The 21,013-nt window shown below is 46.9% G+C and overlaps 1 protein-coding gene across 1 annotated transcript in view; it reads right to left on the bottom strand.

Moving 5' to 3' along the window:
• Positions 1–19,942, bottom strand: part of LOC141266104 (uncharacterized) — a 113,791-nt gene extending 93,849 nt beyond the window's left edge. The window contains exons 1-2 of the mRNA XM_073680039.1: positions 19,797–19,942; positions 7,673–7,770 (exon numbers count right to left, since the gene is read on the bottom strand). Of these exons, the coding sequence (XP_073536140.1) occupies positions 7,673–7,770; positions 19,797–19,830 (132 nt within the window). The 5' untranslated portion in view covers positions 19,831–19,942. The remainder of the gene's footprint in view (positions 1–7,672; positions 7,771–19,796) is intronic.
• Positions 19,943–21,013: the final 1,071 nt, after the last annotated feature.

Below are 21,013 nucleotides of genomic sequence, written 5' to 3'. Positions count from 1 at the left end.
CCAGTAGGCTGACCAGGGTATGTATTCCTTCCAGTTCATTTTCAGATATTCCCAATTTCAAATACCTAAGGGGCAATTCCTGAGACTGAGGAGGAATTGCTCCGACACGGCAACATTCAGGGCACCAGCATATAACCTACGATAACCTACGCAATAGGTTCAGACAGAGGGGATACCATTACGAAACGCTGGATGCAGCCTATAAACATGCTCTAGGTATGGAGGGGCAGACCAAAGGATAATGGCTAAGAGGTGATGCGTGTAATAGGGACCTTCGACAGCCAGGCAAACCAAGTTTATAGGATATTGGAAAGACATTGGGTAATCTGAAAAGTGGATCCAGGTCTAATAGATATCATCTCTAGACAGCCAAGGTTAACAGAGAAAGGGACGCTCCATATGCCACCATTTAGTTCATAGTCATTATTCTGCTCCGAAAAAAAGAGGGAACGTGGCTCAACAGGAAACCCCCGGGGCACATTTTAGATGCGGGGACTGCAGTTTCTGCAAGTGGGTGACACCAAGTAAAAGCTTCATGGGTGCTTCTACAGGAGCACAATTCCACATGAAGGATTTCGCAAACTTCAAGACTTATGGGGGTAATCTACATATAGGAAAAAAGAGACGGGAATTCAGGAAACGTATTAGCGAGCGCTTAGGAGACGTGAAACATAAGAAACCCCCAATAGCTCGACACATCATGGAATGCCATGGAGGTGACCCCAGGACCCCATCGTTCTGTGTGCTAGAGGTGACTTTCCAACGTGTTGTCTAGAGGGATTGGGATAAATTAATCCTACAAAAAGAGGCTAAATGGATTTTTAGGATGGAAACTGAGGGGGATTAAATTAAAATTGCCATTTGGGTGTTTCATCTTAAAGACATTTATCTACCATTTAGGTCATGATTAAAGACTTCGTATCCTGCTATAATTAAACATGGTCATGAGAGAGTGACCATGAGAGAGTGACCATGTGTCTGTGCTCACGTGCTTCTACAGTAGTAATGGGATATGGAGACACCCGTGTTCTGTAGGTTATGATGCTCACAATGCCTTGGGGACAAGGACCTGCACGTTCTCCTATAACACTTGTGGGGTAGAGGCCCTGGATGGCGGCAGACGCAGATACAAGGACCTGTGATATTAGAGACCGGTACAAGAGCTCTATATGGTGGAACTGGACCTGTGGGACAAGCGATCATGTGAGGATCACGTGACGACGAGGTCACACATTTGCGCAGTGGAATCTGGGATGGCGTCTGGGAATCCCTTCACTGGCTCCCCATTGCCCAGAGACTCCAGTTCAAAACCCTAACCCTGGCATACAAAGCCATCCACAACCTGTCTCCTCCATACATCTGTGACCTAGTCTCCCGGTACTTACCTGCACGCAACCTCCGAACCTCACAAGATCTCCTTCTCTACTCCCCTCTAATCTCCTCTTCCCACAATCGCATACAAGATTTCTCCCATATATATAAATAAGTCCAGGTTAACATAGTTGTAGTTCATTATTACTGCCCATCTACAAGTAGCAACTCAAATAGTAAAAATGGCTATTCCAGAGATGTACAAAATATAAGTGTCCAGTAGAGACATGGCTGGAAGAAACAGACAGCTAGAAATCACATATATACAAGGTGTCTGTGTCTTCCACCCATGTCTCTACGGCCCCCCATGATGCTCATCTGATTAATATGGCTTCTTAGTGCTAGCATTGACTAGTTGCAGCCTGGTACTGTCCTTGGCCCTGTCATAGTGGGATTCCTTTCACAGATATTGCACATTGCCTGTGACTATTTATCTTGATGTTTTTTGTCTATTTGTTTTTTTAATGTATATCAATAAAATTGTTATTTTTATTGTAGCATTGACTCTTGTCCTCCTTTTAGCAAAGATTTCTCTCGTGCTTCTCCCCTACTCTGGAACTCTCTACCCCAACATATCAGACTCTCGCCTACCGTGGAAACCTTCAAAAGGAACCTGAAGACCCACCTCTTCCGACAAGCCTACAACCTGCAGTAACCACCGCTCCACCATACCGCTGCATGACCAGCTCTGCCCTCACCTACTGTATCCTCACCCATCCCTTGTAGATTGTGAGCCCTCGCGGGCAGGGTCCTCACCCCCACCATACCGCTGCACGACCAGCTCTACCCTCACCCATCCCCTGTAGACTGTGAGCCCTCGCGGGCAGGGTCCTCGCTCCACCATACCGCTGCACGACCAGCTCTACCCTCACCTACTGTATCCTCACCCATCCCTTGTAGATTGTGAGCCCTCGCGGGCAGGGTCCTCGCTCCACCATACCGCTGCACGACCAGCTCAGCCCTCACCTCCTGTATCCTCAACCATCTCTTGTAGACTGTGAGCCCTCGCGGGCAGGGTCCTCACTCCACCATACCGCTGCACGACCAGCTCTACCCTCATCTACTGTATCCTCACCCATCCCTTGTAGACTGTGAGCCCTCGCGGGCAGGGTCCTCGCTCCACCACACCACTGTACGACCAGCTCTACCCTCACCTACTGTATCCTCACCCATCCCCTGTAGATTGTGAGCCCTCGCGGGCAGGGTCCTCGCTCCACCATACCGCTGCACGACCAGCTCAGCCCTCACCTACTGTATCCTCACCCATCCCTTGTAGACTGTGAGCCCTCGCGGGCAGGGTCCTCGCTCCACCATACCGCTGCACGACCAGCTTTACCCTCACCTCCTGTATCCTCACCCATCCCTTCTAGAATGTGAGCCCTCGCGGGCAGGGTCCTCGCCCCACCATACCGCTGCACGACAAGCTCTATCCTCACCTACTATATCCTCACCCATCCATTGTAGACTGTCAGCCCTCGTGGGCAGGGTCCTCGCTCCACCATACCACTGCACGACCAGCTCTACCCTCACCTACTGTATCCTCACCCATCCCTTGTAGACTGTGAGCCCTCGCGGGCAGGGTCCTCGCTCCACCATACCGCTGCACGACCAGCTTTACCCTCACCTACTATATCCTCACCCATCCATTGTAGACTGTCAGCCCTCGTGGGCAGGGTCCTCGCTCCACCACACTGCTGCACGACCAGCTCTACCCTCACCTACTGTATCTTCACCCATCCCCTGTAGACTGTGAGCCCTCGCGGGCAGGGTCCTCGCTCCACCATACCACTGCACGACCAGCTCTACCCTCACCTACTGTATCCTCACCCATCCCTTGTAGAGTGTGAGCCCTCGCAGGCAGGGTCCTCACTCCTCCTGTACCAGTCACTGACTCGTTTTTGTTCAAGATCATTGAAATTATTTTTGCTATGTATATCCCTTTTTCATATGTTAAGCACCATGGAATAAATGACGCAATAATAATAATAATAATAATAATAATAATAATAATAATAATAATAATAAACAGTTAACAGGAGCTGAACATCATAGAGTGACAGAAATTTTTGAAAAACACATCAGAGGTGTCATGGCTGATTATCTGAAAGCCTCCGGAGGAAGCTCTGTAATGAGGAGAAACGCGTAGAGGCAGGTGAACAGATTTAACTAACACTTGAGACAAACACCACGATTGGATGTTGTCACTTATCATATAATGGTTACGTATGACTTATTAAGTACTTATATATTACATACTAGCTATTGAACCCGTTCTACGCCCGGGTAGCGAGCATTTTTATTGGCATGTGCTGCCCTCCTCTTGGTATTTGCGCTGCCCCCATCCTGTCTCCACCATCCTATCCCAGTATGCGTGGCACCCCTCACCCCTATCCCGGTATGCGTGGCACCCCTCACGCCCAATCCCGGTATGCGTGGCACCCCTCACGCCCAATCCCGGTATGCATGGAGACCCTCATTCCTATCCTGGTATGCATGGTCCCCTCACCCCCCCCCCCCCCCCCAATCCTGGTATGCATGGTCCCCTCACCCCCCCCCCCCAATCCTGGTATGCATGGTCCCCTCACCCCCCGATCCTGGTATGCATGGTCCCCTCGCCCCCCAATCCTGGTATGTGTGGCCCCCTCATCCCTTTCAAGCTGTACACACATACAAAAAATAAACAGTTATACTCACCTTTCTTCTCTGTACTCCAGCGCTGCAGTGTCCTCTTCTGCTGGAGGCTGGGGGAGGAGTGCGACGCCGGAGCACCGCGCTGCCCGGCGCCATTTTGCTGAAGACACACTGCAAATGTGTCTTCAGTAAAATGGCGCCGGATAGCGCTATGCGCATGCGCTGATCCGACGTCTCACTCCTGCCCCGGTCTCCAGCGAAGAGAGAGGCGCCGCAGCAACGCTCCTCCCGGTCAGGTAAGTATGTAAGTATGGCGCCGGAGATCGCGGTATGAGTTAAGTGTCTACACGTACCGCGATCTCCGACGCCATACACTCCTCTTACCTGTAACGGCTCCATGCGATCTTCTGTCTGGAGCCAAACTGTGCGTCGCGCATGCACAGTCTAGAAAGGCTTCAGACAGAGGAATGCTTAGCCGATTATATTATAGATATTCATGTGAAAATATTCATTGACACTGAGCTGGGTGATCGATGGTGTTCCCCATGTTTATGATCCTCCAATAAGACCCCGAATAATGACTGAATAGTCCAGTGATCAGGGGTTGATGTATACCTATACTGTCCCCAGATTAACCAGAGCATACTGGGGGCAGTAACGGTCAGCCATTGTAGAGCGAGGGCGCCAATTCGCATCCCCTAGGGTGCTGACCTCCGATAGTGGGTAGGGAAATATAGGGTGAACATCTCTCCCTGTGCGTCTAGATATACATTAATATAGTATTCTATGCATGATGTATCAAGTACTTATTTATCATTTATAAATAATCATTGATATTGAAGTTGGGCTAATTATATTGTTCCCCATATTTCTGATCCTCCATGATTTTATAGGACTTGTTAGTCAATTGTTAAGTGGTTTGATATATATCTCTACTGTCCTTGAATATCCAGGGCAAACCAGGGGCAGAGAAGGTGAGCCGCCGAGGAGCGGGGACGCAAATTCATACCCCCTAGGGTGTCCGGTGGCAGGTGGGGAAGGATCTATAGTGAAATATAGGAGGAGCGTTCCCTCCTTGTGTATAGACACATATGGATAGAATATATTTTAATAGTATCTAGTTTTCCCCACTATGTGCAGCGTCTGGTTTTTCTTCGGAAATTGATCTTTTTAGATATATAGTAATAAAGCTTTAACTTCTAAGGGTAATTTTTTATAGAGTGGTATATACAAACTCCTAACTGTATCTATTTGTAAAAAAACATCCTGCAAATGTAATATATACAGTGGGGAAAATAAGTATTTGATACTCTGCCGATTTTGCAAGTTTTCCCACCTACAATGAATGGAGAGGTGTGTAATTTGTATCGTAGGTCACTTCACCTGTGAGAGACAGAATCTAAAAAAATAATCCAGTAAATCACATTGTAGGATTGTTACATAATTACTTTGTATTTTATTGCATGAAATAAGTATTTGATCAACCACCAACCAACAAGAACTCTGGCTCTCACAGACATACAACCCCTGGCAAAAATTCTAGAATCACCGGGCTCGGAGGATGTTCATTCAGTTGTTTAATGTTGTTGAAAAAAAGCAGATCACAGACATGGCACAAAACTAAAGTCATTTCAAATGGCAACTTTAGGGCTTCAAGAAACACTAAAAGAAATCAAGATAAAACATGTGGTACTCAGTAAGGGTAATTTTTTTCAGATCAAGCAGAGGGAAAAAATTATGGAATCACCCTGTAAATTTTCATTTCCAAAACTAACACCTACATCAAATTAGATCTGCTTGTTAGTCTGCATCTAAAAAGGAGTGATCACACCTTGGAGATCTGTTGCACCAAGTGGACTGACATGAGTCATGACTCCAACACGAGAGATGTCAATTGAAACAAAAGGAGAGGATTATCAAACTCAAAAAAGACCAAAATAGAACTTTTTGGAATCAACTCCACTCGATGTGTTGGAGGAAGAAGAATGAGTACAACCCCAAGAACACCGTCCCAACCGTGAAGCATGGTGGGGAAAACATCATACTTTGGGGGTGCTTGTCTGCAAAGGGGAGAGGGCGACTGCACCATATTGAAGGGAGGATGGATTGGGTCATGTATCGCGAGATGTTGGCCAACAACCTACTTCCCTCAGTAAGAGTTTTGAAGATGGGTCGTGGCTGGGTCTTCTAGCATGACAATGACCCGAAACACACAACCAGGGCAACTAAAGAGTGGCTCCGTAAGAAGCATTTCAAGGTCCTGGAGTGGCCTAGCCAGTCTTCAGACCTGAACCCAATAGAAAATCTTTGGAGGGAGATGAAACTCAATGTTGCCCAGCGACAGCCCCGAAACCTGAAAGATCTGGAGAAGATCTGTATGGAGGAGGGAGCCAAAATCCCTGCTGCAGTGTGTGCAAACCTGGTCAAGAACTGCAGGAAACGTCTGACCTCTGTAATTGTAAAAAAGGTTTCTGGACCAAATATTAAGTTCTGTTTTTCTATTAGATCAAATACTTATTTCATGCAATAAAATGCAAATTAATTATGTAACAATCCTACAATGTGATTTTCAGGATTTTATTTTTAGATTCTGTCTCTCACAGTTGAAAAATCACAGATCTCTCCATTCTGTCACGATTCCACCCATCAGTGTGTCTGGGATGCAGCTACTGACAGCTCAGCCATCCAATCTGGTACGGGGGCTTGCTGAAGCTGTCAGTACTTTGACAGATCAGAGCCCACTCTGCTGCAGATGCGTGCTGAGCTGTCGGTATTTTGATTGACAGCTCGGCCATCCAATCTGAGACTAGAAGGTGCTGGCTGTCTCCAGGTGTTCATTGTCCCAGGTGATTGCCCGGCTACTTAAACTGGGCTGTTAGTCACAGATCTCTGCCAGACGTACATTCAGCTTGTGTGTGGTTTGTCTCTCTGTGCCTTGTGTTCTGCTAATTGGTCTTTCGTTGCCTGACCTTGGATATCATTCTGACCATCCATCTGTTTAACCCCTTTGTTCTGATCTGCTATCTTCCTGGTATTTTGACCTCGGACCGTTACCTGTCTACACCTTTGCCTCTTCTGTTTATGATGTACCCTCCTGGCTATCCCGAGCTTACGGCTTGTGTTAGTAGGTGGGAAAACTAGCAAAATCAGCAGTATATCAAATACTAATTTTCCCCACTGTATTACATCAGAAATAAGCATTCCCAGAACTGTGCATTCCCTGAAAATGATGCAGTGTAAACAGGCTGCCGATCATCAAACGAACAACAAAATGCTTGTTCACTGGATGAAATTAATTCTTGGTTTCCACCAAAAAATAATCGTGCTCATCTGTGCATCATCCGTGCAAACAGGACTTGGCTGCCAAGAATATTGACTGCCTATGTGCGCAGAACGATGCATTACCGATAGCCTTTTTAGACAGGCTGATTGCTATTTAATGACCGCCAACCGGAAAACCTGTGGTCGATCGGCAATAGGTAAATGTTGCACATTGGCAGGTGTAAAGGCGCCCTTACTTATGGACCTCTTCTTTCTACTCATGAGCTGTTAAGTCTCAGTTCTCCTTTTCTTTTAATATTATCCTCGCTTTATGTCGTTCGGTTTTGTCTCAGTTTATCATTAATCTCTGTTACTTTCATATTAAAGCGTAGATCTCAGCGCCATCTACCTGATGATTCTCGCGGACGTTGTACTTTTCCTCTGGACTGTCCTGGGGATACAGAACACGGGGAGATCTCTTGGGTGGATTTCTTCTCCTGGATCCATCTGTGGGTGACACAAACACTCCGTGAAGAAATCCATGATCGGCAGGAGATCTGTCTGTGTACCACCCATTTGTCTCATCACCTCCTGTTCCTGAGTGATCATGGTCTTATAACAATTTTGAGCTTCTAAAATTATAAGCTCATGCAGTCAGACCCGCAGGGAAGATTTGACGACTGTCTCAAAAAACAATGTATGTATGTATGTATATACAGTACAGACCAAAAGTTTGGACACACCTTCTCATTTAAAGATTTTTCTGTATTTTCCTGACTATGAAAATTGTACATTCACACTGAAGGCATCAAAACTATGAATTACCACATGTGGAATTATATACTTAACAAAAAAGTGTGAAACAACTGAAAATATGTCTTATATTCTAGGTTCTTCACAGTAGCCACCTTTTCCTTTGATGACTGCTTTGCACACTCTTGGCATTCTCTTGATGAGCTTCAAGAGGTAGTCACCGGAAATGGTCTTCCAACAATCTTGAAGGAGTTCCCAGAGATGCTTAGCACTTGTTGGCCCTTTTGCCTTCACTCTGCGGTCCAGCTCACACCAAACCATCTCGATTGGGTTCAGGTCTGGTGACTGTGGAGGCCAGGTCATCTGGCGTAGCCCCCCATCACTCTCCTTCTTGGTCAAATAGCCCTTACACAGTCTGGAGGTGTGTTTGGGGTCATTTTCCTGTTGAAAAATAAATGATGGTCCAACTAAATGCAAACCGGATGGGATAGCATGCCGCTGCAAGATGCTGTGGTAGCCATGCTGGTTCAGTATGCCTTCAATTTTGAATAAATCCCCAACAGTGTCACCAGCAAAGCCCCCCACACCATCACACCTCCTCCTCCATGCTTCACGGTGGGAACCAGGCATGTAGAGTCCATCCGTTCACCTTTTCTGCGTCGCACAAAGACACGGTGGTTAGAACCAAAGATCTCAAATTTGGACTCATCAGACCAAAGCACAGATTTCCACTGGTCTAATGTCCATTCCTTGTGTTCTTTAGCCCAAACAAGTCTCTTCTGCTTGTTGCCTGTCCTTAGCAGTGGTTTCCTAGCAGCTATTTTACCATGAAGGCCTGCTGCACAAAGTCTCCTCTTAACAGTTGTTGTAGAGATGTGTCTGCTGCTAGAACTATGTGTGGCATTGACCTGGTCTCTAATCTGAGCTGCTGTTAACCTGTGATTTCTGAGGCTGGTGACTCGGATGAACTTATCCTCAGAAGCAGAGGTGACTCTTGGTCTTCCTTTTCTGGGGCGGTCCTCATGTGAGCCAGTTTCTTTATAGCGCTTGATGCTTTTTGCAACTGCACTTGGGGACACTTTCAAAGTTTTCCCAATTTTTCGGACTGACTGACCTTCATTTCTTAAAGTAATGATGGCCACTCGTCTTTCTTTACTTAGAATTTGTATTATGGCAAGAAAAAAGCATCTAACAGTCTATTCAGTAGGACTATCAGCTGTGTATCCACCAGACTTCTGCACAACACAACTGATGGTCCCAACCCTATTTATAAGGCAAGAAATCCCACTTATTAAACCTGACAGGGCACACCTGTGAAGTGAAATCCATTTCCGGGGACTACCTCTTGAAGCTCATCAAGAGAATGCCAAGAGTGTGCAAAGCAGTCATCAAAGCAAAAGGTGACTACTTTGAAGAACCTAGAATATAAGACATATTTTCAGTTGTTTCACACTTTTTTGTTAAGTATATAATTCCACATGTGGTAATTCATAGTTTTGAAGCTTTCAGTGTGAATGTACAATTTTCATAGGAAAATACAGAAAAATCTTTAAATGAGAAGGTGTGTCCAAACTTTTGGTCTGTACTGTATGTATGCAAGCTATCAGTGTGTCAAGAGTGGGAGAAGAGGGCGGCATTGACAATCCAACACAATGGGCAGCACTTTGAACACATTTTATAAGTGGTCATAAACATGTAAAAAAAACTCATGAAAGAATAAAGTTACGTTAAAACCAAGCACACCATTATTTTTCTTATGAAATTCTCAATAAGTTTGATGTGTCACATGACCCTCTTCCCATTGAAAAAAAGTTAGATCCAAAATGGCCGACTTCAAAATGGCCACCATGGTCACCACCCATTTGGAAAAGTTTTCCCCTCCCATATACTAAATGTGCCACAAACAGGAAGTTGATATCACCAACCATTCCCATTTTATTTAGGTGTATCCATATAAATGGCCCACCCTGTCACCCAGACAGTTTTATGTTTTCCATGAAACTTTTATTTATCAAATCAGTTGCAAAATGATTAGAGAATATCGTCCAGACATTGACAAGGTCAGAAATAATGATTTTTATTTGAAAGAATAATTTTCTCCTTCACACTTTGCTTTGGTCACAGAATGCTCCTTTGCAGCAGTTACAGCATTGCAGACCTTTGGCTTCTAGCTGTTAATTTGCTGAGGTTTCTTGAGACATTTCCCCCCATGCTTCCTGAAGCCCCTCCACAAGTTGGATTGGCTTGATGGGCACTTTTTGCACCATACGGTCAAGCTGCTCCCACAACAGCTCAATGGGGTTGAGATCTGGTGACTGCGCTGGCCGCTCCATTACAGATAGAATACCAGCCGCCTGCTTCTTCCCTATATAGTTAATGCATAATTTGGAGGGGTGCTTTGGGTCATTGTCCGGTTGTAGGATGAAATTGGCTCCAATCAAGCGCTGTCCACAGGGTATGGCATGGCGTTGCAAAATGGAGTGATAGCCTTCCTTATTCAAAATCCCATTTACCTTGTACAAATCTCCCACTTTACCAGCACCAAAGCAACTCCAGACCATCACATTACCTCCACCATGCTTGACAGGTGGCATCAGGCACTCTTCCAGCATCTTTTCAGCTGTTCTGCGTCTCACAAATGTTCTTCTGTGTGATCCAAACACCTCAAACTTTGATTCGCCTGTCCATAAAACTTTTTTCCAATCTTCCTCTGTCCAATGTCTGTGTTCTTTTGCCCATATTAATCTTTTCCTTTTATTAGCCAGTCTCAGACATGGCTTTTTCTTTGCCACTTTGCCCTGAAGGCCAGCATCCCGGAGTCGCCTCTTCACTGTAGACGTTGACACTGGCGTTTTGCGTGTACTATTTAATGAAGCTGCCAGTTGAGGAGCTGTGAGGCGTGGATTTCTCACACTATAGACTCTAATGTCCTTGTCTTGTTGCTCAGTTGGGCAGCGGGGCGCCCACTTCTCTTTCCTCTCCGGTTAGAGCCTGTTTGTGCTCTCCTCCGAAGGGAGTAGTACACACCATTGTAGGAAATCTTCAGTTTCTTGGCAATTTCTCGCATGGAATAGCCTTCATTTCTAAGAACAAGAATAGACTGTCGAGTTTCACATGAAAGTTCTCTTTTTCTGGCCATTTTGAGAGTTTCATAGAACAAATGTAATGCTCCAGATTCTCAACTAGCTCAAAGGAAGGTAAATTTTATAGCTTCTCAAATCAGCCAAACCATTTTCAGCTGGGCTAACATACTTGTGCAAGGGTTTTCTAAACATCCATTATCCTTCGTACACAGTTAGCAAACACAATGTACCATTAAAACAATGGAGTGGTGGTTGTTGGAGATGGGCCTCTATACACCCATGTAGATATTGCAATAAAACAAGACATTTGCAGCTAGAATAGTCATTTACCACATTAACAATGTATAGAGTGTACTTCTGATTCATTTAATGCTATCTTCATTGAAAAAAAATGTGTTTTTCTTTCAAAAATAATGAAATTTCTAAATGACCCCAAACTTTTGAACGGTAGTGTATATATACACTGCTCAAAAAAATAAAGGGAACACTTAAACAACAGAATATAACTCCAAGTGAGTCAAACTTCTGTGAAATCAAACTGTCCACTTAGGAAGCAACACTGATTGACAATCAATCTCACATGCTGATGTGCAAATGGAATAGACAATAGATGGAAATTATTGGCAATTATCAAGACACCCTCAATAAAGGAGTGGTTATGCAGGCGAGTTAGAAACCGACTCCATGAGGGTGGTATAGGGCCCGACGTCCACAGATAGGGGTTGTGCTCACAGCCCAACACCGTGCAGGACGCTTGGCATTTGCAACAGAACACCAGGATTGGCAAAGTGGCCACTGGCGCCCTGTGCTCTTCACAGATGAAAGCAGGTTCACACTGAGCACATGTGACAGACGTGACAGAGCCTGGAGACGCCGTGGAGAGCGATCTGCTGCCTGCAACATCCTTCAGTATGACTGGTTTGGCAGTGGGTCAGTAATGGTGTGGGGTGGCATTTCTTTGGAGGGCCGCACAGCCCTCCATGTGCTCGCCAGAGGTAGCCTGACTGCCAATAGGTATTGAGATGAGATCCTCAGATCCCTTGTGAGACCATATGCTGGTGCGGTTGGCCCTGGGTTCCTCCTAATGCAGGACAATGCCAGACCTCATGTGGCTGGAGTGTGTCAGCAGTTCCTGCAAGATGAAGGCATTGAAGCTATGGACTGGCCCGCCCGTTCCCCAGACCTGAATCCGATTGAGCACATCCGGAACATCACGTCTCGCTCCATCCACCAACGTCACGTTGCACCACAGACTGTCCAGGAGTTGGCTGATGCTTTAGTCCAGGTCTAGGAGGAGATCCCACAGGAGACCATCCGCAACCTCATCAGGAGCATGCCCAGGCGTTGTAGAGAGGTCATACAGGCACGTGGAGGCCACACACAATACTCAGCCTCATCAGGAGCATGCCCAGGCTCTGTAGAGAGGTCATACAGGCACGTGGAGGCCACACACAATACTGAGCCTCATCAGGAGCATGCCCAGGCGTTGTAGGGAGGTCATACAGGCACGTGGAGGCCACACACAACCTCATGAGGAGCATGCCCAGGCGTTGTAGGGAGGTCATACAGGCACGTGGAGGCCACACACAATACTCAGCCTCATCAGGAGCATGCCCAGGCGTTGTAGGGAGGTCATACAGGCAAGTGGAGGCCACACACAATACTGAGCCTCATCAGGAGCATGCCCAGGCGTTGTAGGGAGGTCATACAGGCACGTGGAGGCCACACACAATACTGAGCCTCATCAGGAGCATGCCCAGGCGTTGTAGGGAGGTCATACAGGCACGTGGAGGCCACACACAATACTGAGCCTCATCAGGAGCATGCCCAGGCGTTGTAGGGAGGTCATACAGGCACGTGGAGGCCACACACAATACTGAGCCTCATCAGGAGCATGCCCAGGCGTTGTAGGGAGGTCATACAGGCACGTGGAGGCCACACACAATACTCAGCCTCATCAGGAGCATGCCCGGGCGTTGTAGGGAGGTCATACAGGCACGTGGAGGCCACACACAATACTCTGCCTCATCAGGAGCATGCCCGGGCGTTGTAGGGAGGTCATACAGGCACGTGGAGACCACACAAAATGCTCAGCCTCTTCAGGAGCATGCCCAGGCGTTGTAGGGAGGTCATACAGGCACGTGGAGGCCACACACAGTACTCAGCCTCATCAGGAGCATGCCCAGGCGTTGTAGGGAGGTCATACAGGCACGTGGAGGCCACACACAATACTGAGGCTCATCAGGAGCATGCCCAGGCGTTGTAGGGAGGTCATAGAGGCACGTGGAGGCCACACACAATACTCAGCCTCATTGTGACTTGTGTTAAGGACATTACATCACAGTTGGATCGGCCTGTAGTGTGTTTTTCCACTGTAATTTTGGGGGTGACTCCACATCCAGGCCTCCATTGGTTAATAAATGTGATTTCCATTGATGATTTTTGTGTGATTTTGTTGTCAGCACATTCAGCTTTCTACAGAACAAAGTATTCAATGATAAGATTTCATTTATTCATATCTAGGAGGGGGGATTTCAGTGTTCCCTTTATATATACACTGCTCAAAAAAATATTTATTTTTTATTTTATTTACTGCATCCACTGAGAAAGAAGGCAAGTATTCCACCATCAGAAACATAAGGAAGGTAATTAGCATGGTGCTGTCATGGTTCGGGAAAATCCAATTACTGGCAAGTAATTATCTTTTCCCTTCACCCTGATGGAACTGTATCAAGGGGAGACTAAATTAGAAGAAATCCTTAGGGAGGAACCACCGCTGAAAGAACCTTTCTTCCAAAGGAGTGATCAGAGTACCCCACATCCAACCTGTAGTGCCTAAAAAAGGTGGAGGGGGACATCCAGACGGCCACCTTGCAGATTTGGCAAATGGAAGCATTAGCTCTTTCCGCCAAGAAACCAGCTGTGGCTCTTGTAGAATGAGCCTTAACATCCTGTGGGGAATCCCAATCCGAGGCAGAGTAGGCCAAGGTTATGGCCATCTTTACCCATCTAGAAATAGTGGATTTAGTGGCTCTCTTACTCCTGTTTGAGCCCTGGAACAAAATAGATCTGGCAGAAGACTTCCAACAGGAACTCGTTACTTCAAGATATCTAAGGAGACATCTTCTGACATCTAGGGAATGAAAGACTAGCTCCCCGTGGGATTTGGGCTCCAAAAGGAAGGGAGGATTTTTTTCCTGAGCTCTATGAAACCTGGAGACTATTTTTGGAAGAAAAGTGGGGTCAGGGTTTAATATCACTATCTTCTAGGATTAGTTGTGAAAGGTGGATTAATTTAAATAGCTTGCAACTCACTCACCCATCTAGGCGCGATTAGAGCTACCAAGAGGATTGTTTTTAGAGTGAGGACAAAGATGATATCAGCTCAAATGGGATTTTTGAAAGGGCATTCAAAATTAAAATTTAGGTTCCAGGGAGCTACTTTAGGACCACTTACTGGCCTAGAAGAATTTATGCACCCATGGGCGGTCAGCTCGAGTAATGCCCCCAGCGCAGAGACCTGATCCTTTAGTGTACTAGTGGAGAGGTCTCTTTCAAGGCCCTTCAGAAGTAACTAATACTTCCATAATGGGAACTTGTTAGGTAGACCGATGTCGCCCGGAAAACTAAAAAAAAAAAAAAAAACTTGTTCCAGACTTTAGTGTATTTAAGAGGGGGTGGGGGGGTGGTAGTAACATTTTTCCTACTTAAAAGGAGAGTGGAAACTAAGTTCCATGAAAAAATCCTGACTGATAATAGCCCCCTTTTAAAGTTCCAAGCAGTCAGGTGTCCACCCTCCGGTTCACAGCCTACAACTGGACCCTGGGACAGAAGATTGGGCCCATCAGGCAGTATACAGGTGTCAGAGATTGACATGATTCTCAACCAAGTAAACTATGCCCTTCGGGGCCAAAAGGGAGCAATTAATATAACTCTGGACCCCTCCTCGTGTAGTTTCTTTAACAACATTGGGATCAGAGGGAAGGGTGGAAAGGCATAAGGCCAGGTGAAAATCCCACTTTTGTAGAAAGGCATCCACCCCACTAGGAAATTCCTCTGGATTTAAAAAAGGAAATTAATTTTTCCACCTGCCGATTTTCTCTGGTAGCAAATAAGTCTATTTCTGGAAGACCCCATGAGGCTCAGATCTGAAAACCTTCTGATTTAAAGTCCATTCTCCCTGATTGAGTGAACGACTTAAATCGGCTATAATGTTTTCTGACCCCTTTAAGTGCCGGCCCGACAGGGATAAGAGTTTTTCTGCTGTCAAACGGAAGATTTCCCCAACTTCGGGCATTAATAGACCTCTTTTAGTCGCCCCTCCCCCCCTTGATGATTTATGTAGGCCACTGTTGTCGGACATGATTACGTTTTTCCCCCATAATCCATCTTAAAGCCACTTGTATGGCCTTTCTTCCTGCCATCAGTTCTTTTATTTTTGGAATTTTCTTTGGTGGAAGAAAACACAGTTGGCGAACTAAATCCAGATAGGACCCAAGAAAAATCTGAACCTGTAGTGGCTGTATTTTTGATTTGTCTTTTTTTTTTTTTTACTATTCATCTTAAATCTGCTAAGACAGATGTGACCTGCTCGACTGCCCTTGTAAAGTATTCTAAGTTTCCTATTTCTATGAAATAGTCTAAATAAGGTACTATTAAAACTTCCTTTTTCCTTATATCAGACGTCATCTCTGCCACTATTTTGGTAAAAATTCTGGTACCTAAAGAAACGCAGAAAGTTTGGCATTGGTTCTGTACATTAAGAAGGTTCCTCTTGATCTTTATCGCCGCTCTGGAATATTTCTGATGATTCAGGACGGGGCAATATGCATTCTCCAGGTCTATTACTGCCACAAAGCAAAATGGGTATACATGTTTTACGGTAGATCTCAGAGTCTCCATTTTGAGTTTTTTTTTGGTTTTAGGTTAAGAGCTTTAAAATTGATAATAGTTCTGTGGGAACCATCTGTTTTTTACTTTTTACACTAAAAACAGGTTGCTGTAAACACCTTCCAGATATCTGACTCAGGTACCCCGACAAATATCTGTTTTTCTAATAGTTCCAGAACCTCTAGTTCTGCCCTTTGTTTTGTTTTTTTATCCTTACCCGAATCTCTATTATTCTTCAAGGAAGGGTGAAGGAAAAAAATAGCTTGAGGCCCCGGGTAAGAGTATTCGCTACCCACCGGGTGGCAGGCAATAAGGCCCGCTGATGGTAAAAAAAAAAAAGGTTTTAACCAAGCCACCCCACCCAAAGCTGGATGTCATGGCTGTTTGAGTCTTCCTTTGTTGGGAGGGGGATCAGTTTATTGATTAAGAACCCACTATCTCTCCCTCAGGAATGTCCGCCCCTTCCAATGTCCTTTCTCGACTTCTTTTTCCTCTACTTCTCAAACCCCGAAAGGATCTCTTATATCTGAGAAAGAAGGGGAAGGACGGGGAATTCTTTTTCTTGTCAGCCACTTTCTCTAGGATTTCATCTATGACAGAGCCAAATAAATAAGTGACCCTGACAAGGAATAGTGCGCAACTTCATTGTAAACTGGAAACCCACTGACCAGGCGGAAAATCTAATACTGTCCGCTGAAACATCCGCCAGGAAATCAGCCCCCTTTTGAGTGGTAGGCAAAGCCCCTAAAACTTGATCCATTGGACACTTATTTCTTATTTGTGAACCCAGCTCCAGAAGCCATTTAACTATAGACCGAGCTGTACAAGTGGCCGCTATACTAGGTTTACAAGGAATAGGCTGCGGCTTCCCATGCTCCCCCTAAGGAACATAGAGAACCTAAATCCAAGGGAAGAGCTACGTTTCTGGAAATTTTAGCATCATCAATTTGAGGATTTCTCCCAAACTTGAAAAATATCCTCATCAAATGAGTATTTTCTCTTACGGGTGTTAGGAACTGACACCTTCTTAACGCTGTTTTTTTTTCCCCCTAATCTTTCCACATAAGGGAACGTAGGTTTTTATGGACTGGGAACACACAATGTTTGCGTTCTTCCAGGCTACTGAACAGACACAAGTTCTTTAGGGAATCCCACTCCCACAATAGATCTAACAACTTTAAGTAATTGTCCTGTATCTTCTACTGGAAAGCATGGCCGACCATATTTACCCTCAGACGAGGATGGTTCTGAACAATCAGTGTCCACTAACTCCCCATGTTCCTTTATTTCTTCCTCACAGCTTCAGAGCTACAGTATCTCACAAAAGTGAGTACACCCCTGAAATGTTTGTAAATCTCTTTCATGAGACAACACTTAAGATCAGACACCTTGATACAGTGTACAGCTTGTATAACAGTGTCAATGTGGTGCCCTCTAAATAACACACAGCCATTAATGTATAAACCACTGGCAACAAAAGTGAGTACACTCCTAAGTGAAAATGGACAAATTGTGCCCAATTAGCCCTTTTCCCTCCCTGGTGTCATGTGACTGTTTATAGTGTTACAAGGTCTCAGGTGTGAATGGGGAGCAGGGGTGTAACATTTGGTGTTATCGCTCTCACATACTCTCATACTGATCACTAGAGTTCAACATGGTGCCTCATAACAAAGAACTCTCTGAGGATAAGCCGGTCAGCGCTCAGACCATAAGCAGACAACTACATCACATTGCTCTGCATGGCTGTCATCCCAGAAGGAAGTCTCTTCTAAAGAGGATGCCCAAGAAAGCCACAAACACTTTGCTGAAGGTAAGTAAACCAAGCACATGGATTACTAGAAGCATGTCCTGTGGACTGATGAGACCAAGATATACTTATTTGGTTCACATGGTGTCAAGCGTGTGTGATGGCCACCAGGTGAAAAGCACAAAGAGAAGTTTGTCCTGCCTACAGTCAAGCATGGTGGTGGGAGTGTTTTAGTGTGGGGCTCCATGACTGCTGCCAGCTGTGGAAGCTGCAGTTCATTGAGGGAACTATGATGCCAACATGTTCTGTGACATACTGAAGCAGAGCATGTTCCCCTTTCCTTCAGAAACTGGGCCTCAGGGCAGTAATCCAACAAAAGACACCAAACACCTCCATGACCACCACTGCCTTGCTAAAGAAACTGAGGGTAAAGGTGCTGGACTGGCCGAGCAGGTCTCCAGACCTGAACCCTATTGAGCATCTGTGAAGCCACCAGAAGGTGAAGGAGCGCAAGGTCTCCAACATCCACTGGCTCCATGACTCCAGTGACCTCCATGACCAAGAGAGGTAAGGCAGAAAATAATGATGGCCACACAAAATATTCACACTTTGTGCAAAATTTGGCCATTTTCATTTAGGGGTGTACTCACTTTTGTTGTCAGTGGATTAGACATTAATGGCTGTGATATATTTTTAGAGGCCACCAAGTTTACACTGTTCTACAAGCTGTACGCTGACGGCCATTAACAGACCTAAAACATTTACACAAATGTGAGAGCTGTACTCGAATTTGTGAGACACTGTAAAATCTGAAGGAAGATGATGTCTACTTGAAGAGGAGGAAGGAGCTCTGATCTCTCGCAATTCTTTCTTAACATCTAATTTCTTAACCACCATTTTCTCTGTGCAGGAATGACCAGGCCTTTTATTTTAAGCTTTAGGTAAATTCTAGGCACAAGGCACATTCTCTGTTCTTGGTCTTTGGGATAGGCCAAGCAATCAGCAGGATACCATTAAAAAAAGGGTACTCGCCCCATCCTATGCATTGGAAACTACCGCACTGAGAGGAGGTTTTGGGCCATTTTCTCCACCGCTGGGCATCACAGGATCGTCCACGCTGCAGCAACACCGCAGTAGCTTGCACATCCACTGCTGAAGACAGCAGCTTGCACATCCACTGCTGAAGACAGCAGGTCTCGGCCTCCTTCTCTATTTCCAGTGGGAGTGTGGGTGCAGATGTTCCAGATTCTGACCCCACCCCAACTCGGAAGCGGACGGTCAATTGTGCGCATGCGTCATTGCAGAGTATGTATAGGGAGCGGTCTCAACCTATGAACCCAGAAGTGGCCTTTAACTTCAGGTATGCGTAGTAGCGCCACAGGCATCATCCATTAGGTGGTTACAGGCGCAGTGTCCAGTGCGTTAAGCCACATCCGCCCCGACTTCCGATCCCCAAAGCGGCCCATCGGGAGCTGGCAACGTCTCTGGAACGGCTGAAGAAGTCAGGGAGGATAGCAGATTGGAGCCTATGGAACGGCACCTCCGGCCACTAGGATCTATGCTGGCTGCTCCTGTGAAATACCTTCTGTCAATCCTGGATAAATCTCCCCAGGGTCATAGGTCTCCTCATCCAGGAACAGGAAACCACACTGAGGTGTACGGAGAGGCACCACCCTTTTATTTCCGTAGGTTTACTCTTTCTTGGGGTGGATAGTCTTTCGGTACGGTGCTGTCAGCGTTATATATCAGGGGGCCAATAATCCTCCATTACTTGGTTTTGCGATAACGTGATCTGCACTGACATATTTAATGGGTGAGCAGATCAATCAACCATTCTATGACCTGATAACGCAGTCACTCCCTTATAGTCGGCTTATTGGCAGCCGGGGGTAATAGATGGTAATAAACCACCTGATGAAGGTTTTCTACATCTTTATGGTACCGATTCCTCCACCTCATCCAGGAACATGGACTGATACATTGTGGAAAACAAGTGAAAGCTGTAACTCCACAATGCAGGCGGCTTATAGTACGTTCACTGCTTACAAGTCTCCTCTTACCCTGTGATGTGCGGGGCTGGTCGTCTTCCATCATGACGTCCTCGTACAGATCCTTGTGTCCTTCTAGATACTCCCACTCCTCCACGGAGAAAGACGGTGACGTCCTGACACCTTATAGGAACCTGACACACACAATGATAGCGTCATTACCCAGAATCCTTTACACCACTAACAACCCAGAGCTGACGTGAGGGTCTCCATGCAGTTTGTAGTATACTGTGGGGGTCATTATACTGTGTTATGAGGGAATTGTGGAGGGCACTATAACGCTGACTTTGAAAAGGTGCATAAGGGAGCTGTACATTGGGGGAGATACCATGAATCTCCAGCGCCCCCCCACACCGCTAACCTCCCGCAGCCCCCCTGTATCTCCAGCGCCCCCCCACACCGCTAACCTCCCGCAGCCCCCCTGTATCTCCAGCGCCCCCCCACACCGCTAACCTCCCGCAGCCCCCCTGTATCTCCAGCGCCCCCCCACACCGCTAACCTCCCGCAGCCCCCCTGTATCTCCAGCGCCCCCCCACACCGCTAACCTCCCGCAGCCCCCCTGTATCTCCAGCGCCCCCCCACACCGCTAACCTCCCGCAGCCCCCCTGTATCTCCAGCGCCCCCCCACACCGCTAACCTCCCGCAGCCCCCCTGTATCTCCAGCGCCCCCCCACACCGCTAACCTCCCGCAGCCCCCCTGTATCTCCAGCGCCCCCCCACACCGCTAACCTCCCGCAGCCCCCCTGTATCTCCAGTGCCCCCCCACACCGCTAACCTCCCGCAGCCCCCCTGTATCTCCAGCGCCCCCCCACACCGCTAACCTCCCGCAGCCCCCCTGTATCTCCAGCGCCCCCCCACACCGCTAACCTCCCGCAGCCCCCCTGTATCTCCAGCGCCCCCCCACACCGCTAACCTCCTGCAGCCCCCCTGTATCTCCAGCGCCCCCCCACACCGCTAACCTCCCGCAGCCCCCCTGTATCTCCAGCGCCCCCCCACACCGCTAACCTCCCGCAGCCCCCCTGTATCTCCAGCGCCCCCCCACACCGCTAACCTCCCGCAGCCCCCCTGTATCTCCAGCGCCCCCCCACACCGCTAACCTCCCGCAGCCCCCCTGTATCTCCAGCGCCCCCCCACACCGCTAACCTCCCGCAGCCCCCCTGTATCTCCAGCGCCCCCCCACACCGCTAACCTCCCGCAGCCCCCCTGTATCTCCAGCGCCCCCCCACACC

Source organism: Phyllobates terribilis, unplaced genomic scaffold (genome assembly GCF_046119375.1).
Source record: "Phyllobates terribilis strain yellow unplaced genomic scaffold, ASM4611937v1 Scaffold_4__5_contigs__length_816908805, whole genome shotgun sequence".
Taxonomy (NCBI): Eukaryota; Metazoa; Chordata; class Amphibia; order Anura; family Dendrobatidae; genus Phyllobates; species Phyllobates terribilis.
This window is presented reverse-complemented; position numbering and strand designations above follow the sequence as displayed.